This window comes from Chrysochloris asiatica, unplaced genomic scaffold (assembly GCF_000296735.1).
Source record: "Chrysochloris asiatica unplaced genomic scaffold, ChrAsi1.0 scaffold00177, whole genome shotgun sequence".
In the NCBI taxonomy this organism is placed as follows: Eukaryota; Metazoa; Chordata; class Mammalia; order Afrosoricida; family Chrysochloridae; genus Chrysochloris; species Chrysochloris asiatica.
The window spans coordinates 2,800,065-2,816,014 of record NW_006408695.1 but is presented as its reverse complement, the minus strand read 5'-3'; the positions used below and the strand labels follow the sequence as shown (position 1 = coordinate 2,816,014).

The 15,950-nt window shown below is 41.2% G+C and overlaps 1 protein-coding gene across 1 annotated transcript in view; it reads right to left on the bottom strand.

Annotated features, from left to right (window-relative positions):
* Positions 1–8,578: 8,578 nt before the first annotated feature.
* The window catches only part of LEPREL1 (leprecan-like 1), a 52,320-nt gene continuing 44,948 nt past the window's right edge, over positions 8,579–15,950 (bottom strand). The window contains exons 13-14 of the mRNA XM_006871895.1: positions 13,648–13,788; positions 8,579–8,842 (exon numbers count right to left, since the gene is read on the bottom strand). Coding sequence (XP_006871957.1) covers positions 8,747–8,842; positions 13,648–13,788 — 237 coding nt within the window. The 3' untranslated portion in view covers positions 8,579–8,746. The remainder of the gene's footprint in view (positions 8,843–13,647; positions 13,789–15,950) is intronic.

The following is a 15,950-nucleotide window of genomic DNA, read 5'->3' as shown; positions in this document are numbered from 1 at the left end:
GAGAATCTAGATAGGATTCCTTTGGCCCTAAGACCACACTGCCTTCACAAGGGAAGGTACCCAAACTTGACAGGGAAGAGTCCTCAGACAGATAGGTGACATTCAGTTCACTGTTGAAATGGAGACTCAGATGAAGACAGTATCTGGTCTCACACATTCAAAGTTCATAGGCCTTGTAAGAGCAGTGGATGAGAGAGTTGGCAGAGGTAGTTAAGGTAGGAAGGCTGTCAAAGCCTATCCTAAATCACCTCTGAAGTTGATCTACCAAAGAAAGGACGGGCAGGACATGTCTTGTTCAGCTTTTGTTGTCACTTTCCCCAGGTAGATCATATTAGATGGCTAGGAATGGAGCATTCAAGTTTTCCTCCCTGGTAATGTGTCAAGAAGAAAAGAGGGCAGAGACATCTTGCTTGATTATTTTTATTAGGGGCCCTTAAAAAGATATTTGAAGGTAGCGATGATTCACTAAACCAACTTTTCACATGGCAGATGCCATCCATGGTAGAACAACAGAGGATCAATGATCATATTGTTCCAGACTCCATGCTGTCTGACCTCAGAGGTCAGCAGTAGCACAGAGAACATTGTGATTTACCTGGAGGAGGAGGTGACAGGGAAGCTCTGACAGGATGAATCTGCAGCTCTTAGCAGGAGCTCAAAGAGTGGTAGATGGTACCTGTCTCAATGTGTCTGAAGAAATCATCCAGGTCCAAAACAAAATGGGCCCTTATATCTCATATTGGAAACATCAAATTACCTGGTGATAGAGGATTTGTGGGTGGGCTGCTAAGACGGTGTGAGGAGGTCACTTCCCACCATCAACTTGCTTCTTGGCAGGAGGTGGAAAGGGATCATAACCAATTTAACCTGTGGTTTGGAGTATTTGCCAAACAGCTCCTGTTTCCATGAACAGTTCTGGATATGGGACTAGTTCAACCTTTTTCCACCTCTCAGCCCTACCATTGTCAGAATGTTTAATGTTTTGGCATAAAGAACTGATGAGGTGGCCCCCATTACCTCTTCTCTTGACGTCAGTGAGGGAGTTGTTCCCTGTGGCTCTCTTATGTGAAATAATTCGGCATTTGTACTTCAATTAAAATTCATTGGTATATATTATTAAATAGTACTGACTCATTCCATGGCTTCTCCTCAGCTGAGTAAATGCCAAGAAATGTTACAGACACATTAATGACGAAGTGTACATTCAAGCTAAGATTTTCCTGTCCAACATTTGCAGCCAGGGTTCTTTGCTACTTCAACCAAGTATCCTACACAGCTAGGGATCACTCTGGCCTGTAGCTCCATTTTCTGAAAAAGTTATTTAAATTAAGAGTTAAGTTTGCCTTTGACAGTGAGTAAAATGACCTCTATTTAGAATTCTCCTCTCTTTTGTGAGTTCCATTAAAAAGTGCCTGCAACACAGGATCTGCTCAAAACTGGGCTGAATCAAATCAAGTTATGCAATGCAGAGTCTACATAGCTCAGAGGAGAAAAGTATGTCTTCACATATTATTTAGCAGAAAAATAATAGAAAATAAATTCCTTGGTATTGTAAAAGTCAAGCCATTTTCTTTACATTCATTTGTTATGTGTAATAATATGCTTGGAAGTTCGGTGGTGAGCACAGGCCTGGTGATGGGGGAATCTCTGACAGGATGTTTTGTTATGTTTTTCTTGCCTTCCTCTGGATCAGAAGGCTGTTTATTCATGAGCACGACAAACAGTCATGGCACCTCCTTAACCGCCATTCCTTTACCTGCAAAACGGCCTCTTAACCCCTGTCCCAAATGTCTCCTGGGGCTCTTAGTGTGTGAATGTGCTCTTGAAATTGTAATAAGCGAGAAACTCCTGTTATTTTTTGCTACCCATTCACTTCTTCTGTTGTCAGTGAGAAGGTGAATCCTCTGGCCTCTAAGGGGAATGAGCTTCTGAGAAGTCCCAAGTTCATGCCAGGGAGGATCACCTCACTAACTTTATTTCTCACTTCTAGTCCCAGACATCACAGACATTCAAGCTGTGGTAAAGGCATGGGGAAAAGACCAATGATGTAGATTTGTTTGGAAATTATGTATTATTAGTGCTGTGGGTTTCTTCAGTGCAATGTCCCTACATCTCACCTTTCTAGTTCCCTTTTATAGATGAGGAAACCAAAGAATAGATTTACCAGCTCAGTGCAGAGTTGTGACAAGAGAGATAAATAACCAAGAGCCATTGGGGAACTAATACTAGAGTGCTTTTGAAAGATGCTAGGTTCAAATGCTGATTCTTTCTGTGTGACCATGACAAATAAATGTCGTTACATTCTAAGCTTGGTTCCCTCCTCTGTAACATGAATAGGCAGCCAAAGAGTTGGTGTATAGAGATTTTCGCTGAGCAGAGAGAATTGTGATATGCTCTCTATATATGAAAAATTCAGCTCTGACGACACATGGTTCCTGTTGTTAGGTGTTGTTGAGTCAGTTTCAACTCATAATGATCCTATGTATAACAGACCGAAACACTGCCTGGTCCTGCACCATTCTCACAATCGTTTGTAAGCTTGAGTCCACTGCTGCTGCCATTGTGCCAATCCCTCTTGTTGGGGGTCTTTTTTTTGCCAACCCCTCACTTTACCAAGCATGCTATCATTCGCCAGGGACTGATCCCTCCTGATAATACATCCTAAGTATGAGAGATGAAGTCTTGTCATCCTGGCTTCTAAGGAACATTCTCTCTATACTTCTTCCAATACATTTATTTATTTGTTCTTCTAGCAGTCTATGGTACTTTCAGTATTCTTCTCCAACACTGTAACTCAAATGCATCAATTCTTTTATGGTCTTCCTTATTCATTGTCCAATTTTCACACGCATATGAGGCTACTGAAAATATCATGGCTTGCATCAGGCACACTTTAGTCCTCAAACTGACATCTTTGTTCTTGAACACTTTGAAGAGGTCTTGTGCAGAGGATATGCCTAATGCAATACTGCATTTGATTTCTTGACTGCTCTTGCTGTGAGTGGCATTGTGGGTTAATGGACTGGACTGAAAAGTCAGTTTGAAATGCAAGATCAACAGTTCAAGCTCACCAGCTGCTCTTCAGAAACTCTATACAGGGTCTCTATGGGTTGGAACCGACTCCATGGCACTTAACAACAACAACAATTGCCATAAGTGTATCCATGCAAAACAAAAACTTTGACAACTTCAGTCTTTTTTCCATTTATCATGATTGTTATTTATTGGTCCAGTGGTGAGAATTTTTGTTGTCTATATATTGATGTGCAACCCATATTGGTGGCTGTGGCTTTTGATCTTCATCAGTAAATATTTTACAACCTCTTTGGTTTCAGCAAGCAAGGTTGTTGTATCATTTGCATATTGCAGGTTGTTAGTGAATCTTCCTCTTCATATAAACCAGCTTCTCAGAGTATTTACTTAGCATATAGATTGAAAAAGTATAGTGAAATGATATAACCTGGTGCACACCTTTCCTGATGTTAAACCATTCAGTGTTCTCTGGATCTGTTAGAATAACTGCCTCTTGGTTTAAGTACAGGTTCCTCTTGAGCACAAGTAAGTGTTCCGGAATGCTTATTCTCTGCAACATTGTCCATAACTTGTCAGGAACCACACAGTCAAAGTCTAAGTACAGTCAATAAAACACAGGTAAACACCTTTCTGGTATTCTCTGCTTTTAGCCAAGATCCATCTGATGTCAGCAATGATTTCTCTCATTCCATGTCTTAGTCTGAATCCGGTTTGAGCCTCCAGCAGTTCCCGGTCACTGTAACGTTGAAATGGTTTTTGAATTATCTTGAGCAAAATGTTACTTGTGTATGACATTAATGATATTCTCCAATGATTTCCACATTCTGTACAGTCAACTCTCTTTGGAATGGGGCACAAATATGCATCTCTTCAAATCAGTAGGCCATGTAGCTGTCTTCCAAATTTCTTGGCATAGATGAGCGAGAGTCCTTCAGTGCTGCATTAGTTTGTTGAAAGATTTCAATATGTATTCCATCAGTTGAGCCATGTTCTTTGCCAATGCCTTCAGTGCACCTTGAACTTCTTTCTTCAATACCAATGGCTCTTGATGACCAATGATTTCTTTTTGGTTCAGTGTCTCTGTATATTCCTCCTTGCATCTTTTTGTTGATACTTTCTGCATCATTCAATATTTTGTCCATAGAACCACTCAAGTTGAGTGTGTTCTTCTTTTTTTGGTTTTCTAACTCTAGATCTTTGCACATTTCATTATAATGCTTCAATTTGAAGTTTTCTGTTCAGGTCTTTTACTTCCTTATTTCTTCGATTTGCTTTAGCATCTCTACACCAGCGAGCACATTTCAGTCTCTTCTGGTATCCATTTTGGTCTTTTCTTTCTTTCTTTCTTGTCTTCTTAATGACCTTCTGCTTTCTTCCTGTATAATGTTCTTGATGTCAACCCACAACTCTTCTGGTCTTCGGTCACTGTTACTGGTATCTAATGCATCAAATCTGCTCCAGAGATGAGCTCTAAAATTCTGGTGGGATATGTTCAAGGTCAAATTTTGATTCCTGTGGATTTATTTTAATTTTCTTTAGCTTCAGTCTTCAATCTAAAATTTCATGTGAGCAATTGATGGTGTGTTTCAGTCTGCCCCTGGCCTGTTTTTAGCTGATGATATGGAACTTTTCGACTGTCTCTTCTCACAGGTGTAGTTAATTTGTTTTTCTGCTCTATGCTGTTGTTAAGTGCCATTGAGTTGTTTCTGACCCATAGTGACCTGTATAGGGTTTCTGAGGAGCAACCAGCGAGCTTGAACCGGGGGCCTTGTGGTTCACACTGACTTTGCAGACCAGCGCATTAACCCACAGCGCCATACCAGGACTCCTTCTGACAGATGCTATACCCTAAAATGCATGTCTACCTTTTCAAAGTACTGATTTCAAAGTAATGCTGCAAACCAATGATTTGGCTTCTTACTAATTTTGTGATCATGGGAAAATCATGTAGCTGCATTGAGCCTCTATTTCCCTCATCTATACAAAGGGAGTCCTGGTGAGGCACTGTAGGATCAGCACTAAACTGCAAACCACAAGGTTAGTGGTTCAAGCTCACCAGTCGCATCTTGGAAACCCTATACAGAGTTACTGTGAGTCAGAACTGACTCCGTGGCAGTTAACAACAACAGCAGCAACAATATACAGTCAGAATAATACCTATTTCAAAAGGTTGTTATTAACATTCAATGTAATAATACCCATGGAAATAAAAGCGTTGTGAACTGTAGGCTCTTTACATGAGGGAGGAATAGTCATAAAGATAAAATGGCAGTTGTCCAAGTGATGTAGAAGAACAACAGATTTGAAGTCTTCACAATTGGCCCTGAGCCTGGGCTGCCTTCAGCTCCTCTCTAGCACCTTTGTGTGAATTAGAAAAAGGCACCCTTTCTGAACAGACTACTGACTTAGTAGAATCTTGGGCCAAGCACAAAAAGACATTCTTTCCTCTGGGTGGACACCACCCTGTGCCAGGATCCCAGTTCCTATGTATCCCATGTCTGGACATTGCACAACCAGATGCAGCAGCCATGACCTTAGCCCTACTTCTCCCTGTCTGCTCAAATTTTGTAACCATGGGATAATCTCTCCTCAGTTTCGTCCCAGAGAGAAAGATGAGGCTGAATTGTTGAATTGTTGATTTCTAGGACCCTTTACATAATAAACTGATGTCGACTACTAAAATTATAATGGGCTATCCCTCTCTCTACATCAAAGACTATCTAGCATTCATGCTGTAATTTCTGAACTTTATTTTTTGAAGTCATCTGATGGCACTCCCTAAATATGTGAATTAAATTTTGTATGGTTTGATGTGGAGCAGATTAAAATAATAAATGCTCTAGTGTATACATGATGTCTTGGGTGTAAAACAACATGGCTAACCTGCCAAACAGGAGTAACTACTCTGGGTTTTCAGGAAATGGCACAAGATGAGCATTGAATACAAGTTTGTCTGCTGAGGTTTTCACCCCCTTTCTCTGGCGCTGAACAGCAGAATCTAAGCTAAAGTCCTTGCCTCACCCAGGGCAACAATGCACCCAGGAAGTAGGAATGCAAAGAACAAGACACAATCTTTGTTGATTTCTTGTTGCCAGAAAACAGTAATGAGATCCTTCCCCATATCTTCCTATCAGCAAATCTGAGTGCCAGCAAACCCTTCCCAGTGGGAGAGCAAACACAGAGCCAGCTACCTCTACAAGCTCTAGAGGTTTTAGACCTACAAATGCGTTTACGGTTTTATCAAGAGTTCTGATGTGGCGCTGTGGGATAAAGCACTGGACTGCATGGTTGGTTTGAACCACAAAGTCGGCGGTTCAAACTCACCAGCTGCTCCTTGGAAACTCTATAGAGGGTCGCTATGAGTCAGAACCAACTTGACAGTACTTAACAACAACAACAACAAAACAAACATAACGAATGTTTGCAAAATGCCAGCAGAAGGAAATATGGTTGTATTTGTGAACGTTTCCTAAAATCAATTTCATCTTTTGTTTTTGCTTTTTTTTCATATTTAGGGTAAGACAGAGGGATTTTGAACCCAGTGCAACCAATTATGTCATTTTCAGAACAGAAAAACTGAAGTCCAGAAAGGGAAAGAGATAAGCTCTGGATCACACAGCAGGTTGTATCTAGTAGGGATGGGATTAACAATTAAACACTCTTTCCACTCCTTGTGATGAAAATGCAACTGTAAGGTTGGGTAGAATGCAGATGACATGTAAATCATGGTGATTAATTTTTAAGTCTCACAGAAAGAAACTTCTATGAACCAAGATCAGAAATGTTGTTAAGTGCCATGAAGTTGGTTCTGACTCATAGTGACCCTGTAGAGGGTTTCTGAAGAGCTACAATTCAAACTGACTGTGCGGTCCAGTGCTTATCTTACAGTGCCACACCAGGACTCCAAAATCTTTAACAGCAGAAAGTAAATCTGAATTTTAGAAAATGTTTTGATTGCTGGTTTTCTTAAACATTCTTGCTCATTACAAAGGCAGGTATTTTCCCATTAGTGCAGGCCAGCTCCCATAGACCAGCATACCTTCAGCATCCTCTTAGAGTCCGGGTCAAGGACCAGAAGTTCTCTGGAATAACACCTCTGCTTACTAATGTTCTCTGTTTCTTCAAAGCCAGTGCTCTCACCTTCCTTCAGACCCTGGAGTGCCTGCCAGGGAAACTAGTGATGGCCCCACCTTGTCCTATGGGACCAAAAAACTATTCTCTGAAGCCAAAATATTTGGGAGAATAAATATTAATGCCAGATATGAAAATAAGGCTCCCTTTATTAGACAAATGAGACACAAAAACAAATCCATGAGCTGGATCGCAGCAAAGGGGAAGCATACCAAACTATAGGCACATGAAGACTGGAATCCATCGGGAATCAACTTTCCTAAGTACAGCACACCCCTTGTCATCAGTGGATCCCTTTCTAAGCCAACCTGGCAACGGTGTCCTGGTCTAGATGGGGTTCAAGATTTTCTGAAGTCACTGGGGTGGAGAGTCTTTTATCCCCGATCTACGTAACTGCTTAAAAGACTCAGTTCATAGAGAAGACTTTCCAGAACACTGTGGAGGGTGAATCAAAGCTTCCAGTGTAAGCTTGTTCTCTGGTGAAAATACCAGAGCCCAAAACTCCAGCAAGGCCCAGGAGAGACTGGGAGGCCCCTCAGTCTTGTTCAGTGCTCATCAGAGTGGTTCTTTCTCAGAGGCCAGATGACCCTTTGGCCAGTGATAGCTGTGGCAATGTGGATTCTGATCAGAGGTTTCAACTGGTTCTTCCCAGTTCAATCAGAGTTGATGAAAAGAACCCAGAAAGGGCCCACATTTGTAAAATGTGAGTGAACTTGAATGATAACTGGAATGGGAAAAGTAATGGCTGGCACTATAAATGCAATCACCCACTTAAAAAACGAGGGTGGTGTGCATTGCATAGCAACCACATCTCTTGAAGAAGAGAGTCAGAAACAGTGGTGCCCTGTTCAAAGATGGCGGCTGACTATACCACTGTGAATGTGTGTCTGTCGCCACAGACCTAGCAATAATCTGATCTCCCAAACCAAGTTCCTGAAAGGGCTTACTATGCCTCTTCTGTGTCTCCCATTCCTGGGCTTCATCCCATAATTTTTTTCCATTCCAATGATCGTTCCACTGCACCCCAATTTTAAGAATTTGGGTCTGTTCTGATTTCCCTTCATCAGTCATGACTGAACCAGTCTGAACTGGTTTAATGCCAGGAGCAACTCAGACTCAAGGCTGAGCTGACCCCAGAGGGTAAGAGTTCATGACTTTCAGTGCGGTGAGAAGATGTGACTTAGAAGCAGAGAAGCAGCAAGATCTTGTTCAGTATTCATTAGAGTTCTTCTTTCTACCAGATCATACAGAAACTTTGCAACTAGAGCACACATGAGAGCTGTAGCTTCGTAAGAACAAACGTATTGTTTCTATTTGAGCTTTTAAATCTATAGCGAATGAATTGTGCATGTGTTTGTGTGTGTGGGTGGTTGGGGAATGTGATTGCATTTGGAGAGATGAACTGCTGAATATCCAAGAAAGATAGACTGAGTGAGGCAAAGCAAGCATCTTTCGGAACAGAAGGGAGATCCGGTGACTCATATTAACCTGTTAATTTATACCACAGCTTTGTACAAAAATAAAAAGGTTCTCATAAGATTAACAATTTAAATAAATATTTGATAGAACATCTTTCTCATTTTTATAGCTCATCTTTGGGGTTGATATGATTCAGCTCATGTTTTCCTTGCTGTTCTTGATCCAGGATTGCAATCACTTCATCAGCCTGTATTCGCTCCTGCAAAAAAGACAGTTTACACAGTTCTATTACAAGCATAATAATCAGCCCCAGTGGCAGCTGCATCCCAAACACTTCCTGGCATCCATCTGTACATGGGCTGGTGCTGAATCCAGTCATATATTCAAGCGCATGTTCACCCCAAAATTAGTGCCGTCTCTTGATGTCCCTATGTCCTAAGGGATTACTTTCCAAGATTTCTCTCCTGAGGAGCAGTCCTGTATGAGGGGGCTTCAGAAAGGTCAATGGATAATGGAATTAAAAGACAATGGGGTTTTTCCTTGAACTTTTTGAAGCCCTCTTGTATGTTCAACTGGTGGTCTCAAAGCCATCGCCAACTCAGAACAGTGTCCAAAATGGAATTAACCATTTTCTCCCCACAGACCTACCCTGTTCTTCACATTGTCCCTCTGAAAAGGCCAGCTACCCTGCCACCCATTTGCCCTGACTATTTAAGAGGCTGACCATGGTTTTTGGTTAGGATGGACTTGAATATCCATCTTTTGGTGAGCAGCAGAGCACATTAACTATTTTTACCACTCAGGGACTTGGACCTGGTTTCTGTTATATCCTGTGCTTTTTCCTATCCCTCCTCCAACCCCTAACCCATACACATATCAATCTTCAAGTCTAGTTGGTCAACCGCCAAATTGCATCTCAAGGCTTTCCTATCTTTTCACCTTGTCTCTTACTATCTTAGTTGTTAGTCGAAGTCCACACATCAGTTAAAGTAATTGTTTATATCCTAGAACTTCCTGGGCCTGGGAGTGGGTATAGGGTAGGAGGATCACAATAGCCTCTCAATCCCAACAGTATTAAAATGGGACTTCTGGTGTGGGGCTGTAGGATCAACAATAGACTGTGGACCACAAGGTCGGCAGTTCAAACCCACTAGCTGCTCCTAAGAAACCCTATATAGTATTGCTATAAGCCAGAGCCGACTCGATGGCACTTAATAACACAACAGTTGAAGTAAAATTCATATTTCTTAACAGTTCCTGCTGTGGCGCTGTAGGATATGCAGTGAACTGCTAATACAAGATCGGCAGTTCAAATTCACCAGCTGCTCTTCAGAAACTCTATACAAGATCTCTGTGAAATTGGAACCTACTTGACATCATGTAACAACAACAACAACAACAGGTCCACAGTATCTGACCCATTCCTCTGTGTCCTCTTTCCAGATCTCTTGCATAGTCTGGTCTCTTTTCTCTTTCTAGACTAGGATGAACTCCAGTTCTCTCTTGATTCTGGGCTTTTGTAATGTGTTCTCTGCCTGGCGTACTCTTCATCACAGTCGGCTATTTCTTGGCCCTAGGTTACAGCTCACTGGTCACTTCTGAGGGTTCTCATCATTTGCCACCCAAACCCTCATCCTTACTCTCAAATCACCTACCTTGCTCCATTTTCCACACAGTACTTACTACTCCCTGGAAATCTCTTTCCTTATCTGTTTAACTTATCTGTTGTCTGTCCCCTTCTACTAGAATATAAACCCTGTGACTGCAGGGTACCTTGCCTTCTTGGCCACCGCTGTATTTCAGAACAGTCACTGGCATTTGACAGAGGCGCCATTACATTTGATAAATAAATGCATAAACAGAGGACAAGATGCCTCTGTCTAAAATGATTGGCTAAATCTTACTTATCTTTTCAAACGTCTCATTTCAAACATCATCTCCTCAAGGACGTCTTTCCTGATCGTTTCTTTATATCTTCTAAACACATCTACACGTCTCTAATAACTTTGTATTTTAATAATTTGACGCCCTGTATTGTCTCTCCAATTCAATTGCCTTGAAAGTAGGTGTTATACTTGTATCACTACACATAGTTCCCAGCACAATGCGTAGCATATAATTTTTGTTGTCACTAAGTGCCCACCGACAAAGACTCATGGCAAATCCAAACATCATGGAACAAAAAGCTGCCCAGCTCCATGATTGGTTGCGGCTTAGCTGTTGGGATCCTTGTTTCCCACTGGCTGATTTCCAGCAACAGATTGACAGGTCTTCCTAGTTGGTGGACACTTCGCTGAAACTTGCTCAGCATCATAGCAACACAGTGACAGACGGCTGGTGGGGTGGAAACTGAGCTCAGGTCTCCCAAGAATTGTACCTAACACATCAAGTTATACATTTACAAGTTTTAGATCTTGAAAACAAGGACGCTGTCAGTTAAGAACTTAACAATCGGAAATGATGTTGACATAAAGGGAATTAAAAGTACCAAATACTAAAATAACAGAAAAGTAAGCTGCTGTCATGATGCCTAAGTAATATACTGAAGTACTACTGTATGAAGGAGCGTTGGTAGTCTAATGGATTACAGACGGGGTTGCTAACCACAAGGTCAGCAGTTCAAATCTACTAGCAGCTTTGAGGGAGAAGTTTTCTGCTCTCATAAAGATTTATCTCGGAGACTGTATGTCAGGTCTCTATGAGTAGGAACCAACTCCAGGGCACACAAACCCCAGGACCACTACTATATATATGAGTAGGGGGGAATCAATATTGATGCTTAACAAAAAGACACCCCCACAACATTATCAGATCTGATGGCCACAAGAACCCATGGCAGTCACGTGGCTAATGAAGAGAAAGACATAGGAGTGCTAGAAGCCAAGGGACTGAGACTTCTAGTATCTTTGCATCCTTCAGAATTTATGATGCTAAATGCTCCTTGAGAATTGTTGTTGTTGTTGTTATGTGCCGTGGAGTTGGTTCTGACCCTGTACAGGGTTTCCCAGGCTGTAAATCTTTTTGGGAGCAGAAAGCCTCATCTATCTTTGAGAAAGGATGCCTGTGAAGGCATGTATGAGGAGCCTGGCGATTTGCCAGCTGTAATCACTTATTCATAGGCAGTCTTTCCTCATTCAGGATTCAGTCCGGGACAAGGTGTGTAGAAAAGTGGTTCCCAAACCTTGCTGCACCAGATGAGAATCACTGGAGGGCTTTTAATACTCCTGATAACCAGGATTCAGCCCCGACCAATTCATCCAGAATTTCGGGAAGTGAAAGCCAGATCGGAGGACAAACAGTACCTAGCTTGTGAACAAGTTGTGTCCCTAAGTCTGTTTTTAAGTTGAATTTGCATGTATTGCAGAAAAGGCACATATGGTTTGTATCTAACGTCATGTAGTCAAATGTTTGTCTTAGTATGTCATGTATTTTATGCATAAAGACATTAAAGAAACATTTCCACACACAGTAAAACACCTTTGCCATAATAATACAGTAACAATAGTAATGTTTCGATGTGCATCGCAAAGTAGCATCCATTTGTTATTACAAACCATTTTGTTGTTGTTAAGTTGGTTCCAACTCATTTTATGGACCTCACATTTTTAATACGCTTTATAGGGGTTGTTTCACAACTATGGGATGTATATAAATTGGATGTTCATAACCTGGTGAATGATTATCCTTCTATCCCTTTTTTTTTTTTTTTTTTTGGTTTTTAAATCCCCATGAGATTACATGTATATAAGCTAAATTTTCAATTAGTTGAAGAGGCTCTGGTCATTTTATACTGTGGCCGCTAGATGTCGCTATAGCCAGCGGACTGGGGAAGAACCCTAGTACTTTACCATCAGAAGATGATTCTTGGTTGGGAAAGAGCAGAGAGAATTTATTTTGTGTCTGCTTATTTTAATACAATAGCACCCTGAAAGAGATTGTTGGGATATCGAATAATGAAATATGTAATATATAATAGGTAATGCAGTATGTCTGCTGTATTGAATGCTAAAGAGGGATGGTGGTGGTGGTTGTATATCATTGAGTTGGTTCTGACTCAGAGTGACCCTGTATAGAGTTTCCGAGACTATACATCTTTATGAAAGAAGAAAACCTCATCTTTCTCCTGAGAAGCAGCTGGTAGATTCGAACTGTTGATCTTGTGGGTGGCAGTTCAACTCGTAATCCACGACGCTACCAGGATTCCATTAAAGAAGTATTGTTGCTGTGGTTGTTAAGTGCCATTGCGTCTGTTCTGATCCATAGAGGCCCTGTATAGGGTTTCCAAGGAGCAGCTTGTAAACTTGAACCACTGACCTTGTGGTTTAAACCGACTTTGCAGTTCAATGCATTAACCCACAAAGCCACACCAGGACTCCTTAAAGAGAGATTGTTGTTGTTAAATGTGGTTCAGTCCATTTTGGCCCACAGCGATCCTATATAGGGTTTCCAAGGAGTGGTTGGTAAGATTGAACTGCCAACCTTGCGGTTCAAACTGACTTTGCAGTCCATGGTATTAGCCCACAGTGACACATCAGGACTCCTTAAAGAGGGATGGTGTTGTGCCATGGAGCCGGTTCCGATTCACAGAGACCCTGCATAGGGTTTCTGAGGCTGTAAATCATTATAGGAGCAGAAAGCCCCATCTTTCTCCCATGGAGTGACTGGTAGATTCCTTTCTCCTGATGCTACAGTTTCTTAATAAAGCTCAGACTTGATTAATGATTTCCAAATACACTCACATTTCCACTTCCACTTCTACTTAATAGAACCCATCTGGTTCAAAAGTGTTCTAATAAGCCCCCTGCTCTTCCCCAAACTCACTATAAAAGTTAGATGTACAAATGTCAAGTCATAAATCTGAGAAAAAATATGTACTCTTCCTTAGAAAACAGTGTCAGTGTTGGAAACCAAAGAGAAAAGATTCCCTAAGAAGTCTCTTTTTTCCCCACGATCTCCAAAATCCCTGAATTACCGAACAACTGAAAGGCCTTTTCAGATAAATCAGCCCATTAAGTAGGGTAATGGGAAACCTAGTTGGCTTTGTGGTTGCATCATAAAACTCACCAATTCTCTGTAAAGTGGGTCCAAGGTAAACCACAGAGCCACAGCACACCTCTGGCCTTTGGTGACCGCCTTCACCCCATGTGGGTTCTCTCCTCCTGATGAAAAGCTGATCATACGCCCGCACTTTGGTTTTATAGAGGCCTGGGAAACAGCAAAAATTAAGCTTCTTATTCTTAGATCATGAACATTTTCACAACTCTTTTCTCTAGTCTTCTGTGAGCTTGTACAGGTCAAGCTTGGGCTTTGAGTGAAGAAAGAAAGAAAGAAAAAAGAAATATTGGGGCTGAATACAAAGACTGCCTCAGTCTCCCCATTTGTAGAACAAAGATATAGTCAAAATAATATCTACCTCACAAAATAAAGTTGTTGTTGTTGTTAGGTGCCATCAAGTCGGTACAGACTCACAGAGACCCTGTGCAGAACAGAACGGAACACTGCCCGGTCCTGGGCCAACCTTACAATCATTGCTACACTGGAGCCCATTGGTGCTGCCACTGTGCCAATCCATCTCGCTGGGGGTCTTCCTCTTTTTCTCTGACCCTCCATTTTACCAAACATGGCATCCTTCTCCAGGGACTGGTCCCTCCTGACAACATGTCTGAAGTATCAGAGACGAAGTCTGGCTTCCAAGGAGCACTCTGGCTGTACTTTTTCCAACACAGATCTATTTGTTCTTTTAATATGTCAAATATACTCCTCCAACACTATAACTCATGTAAATAGTTCAGAAAAATTCTTTGCACATCCCATGGTACACAGCAATTGCTCAGTAAGTGCTACTTTGATAACCTGCTAGCTCTGTGAAGGCAAAAGCTGTCTTTGAAATTTTACTTCTCTAGCATTAGCCTTAGCATAGAATTTCACACACAGTAGATACACATTCAATGTCTGTCAAATGACAAAAGTGAATCAAGATAACATCTACATATCTGGAAATATTTTATTTCCTCATTTGAGCCTTTGTGGTTCATGCACTTTAGAAAATGAAACTTTTCTCAGGAAACAAATCTAAGAATTTATAGGACTGCCCGTTTATTAAGCTGATGCAACTTGGCTGCCTGATGTTTTAGGGTTCTTTACGAAACCTAGTTTCTTACTCCTCTAAGGCACTTTGTGAACACTCTGAAGATTATTCTCAAGGTCCTTTTTAGTCTTTCTGATTGAAAATTGGAACTAAACACTCTCCACTAGCTTCCTGGGCTGTGCCTTAACCCTTTCAAGAACAAATTATTTACTGCTTTGAAATTTTTGTTGAAACAATGCATTTTCAGCAATAATCATCGTCAAAACAAAGCATTTTTAGCAAAGAAAGGAATTTTTAATTAAATGGAAACAAAAAGACATTTTTGAGGTAATATAGTTTTTGAATAAAACTTTGTAGTTGTTATTAAGTGCCACTGAATCAGTTCCAACTCACAGTAACCTTGTACAGGGGTTCTGAGGAGTGGTGGGAGGGTTTGAACCACTGATCAGCAGTTCAAACAAAGCTTGCCGTCCAGTGCATTGTCTTGCAGCGCCACACTTGTTGTTAAGTGACGTTGAGTTGATTCCGACCCACAGCAACCCTGTATAGGGTTTCCAAGGAGCAGCTGGTGAGCTTGAACCACCAACCTTGTGGTTCAAATGACTTTGCAGTCTGATGCATTAGCCCACAGAACCACACCAGGACTCCTTTAATACCACTAGAGGGACACAGATATTCCAAGTGGTTTCTTGTCCTTCAGTTTGTGGGATGAGGTCTGTTTCTTCAGATCCATGCAATTATGCAGGCCTCCACCAGATGGCAACACATACTAAAAGTGAGACTAGCTTTTCACTGAACACCAGAGGCAGAAAATGTAGGTGGGCACTACATGTCCCATGGGTCAAAAAAGGGTTATACAATGTTTGAGGAAGACGAATACATCTGGAAATGAGATATCTCTTCTGGAAAGGGACATACTATATAGTATGGTACACAACTGTGGTGTATATATATAAAGGTTGTCTTCAACTCAGTACTATGCTACATTATGAGACGAAGTCTGGTTTGCTATTTAACCTGGTACATGGCTCATAGTAGACACTTAATAATATTAATAAATTAATTTCTGGACAGGACATTTTAAGACATGTTAGGATATTTCAGTCAAAGGGACATAAAAGCACAATTTTAAAGTAAAGTCGAGATACCCATGTAGGCATAGGCTGAGTGATCAAGGAAAGTCAATAATTAATCTAGAAATAGATACTGTGTTGTTAGGTGTCGTCAAGTCAGTACCAAGTCATAGCGACTCTATGTACAACAGAACGAAACACTGCCC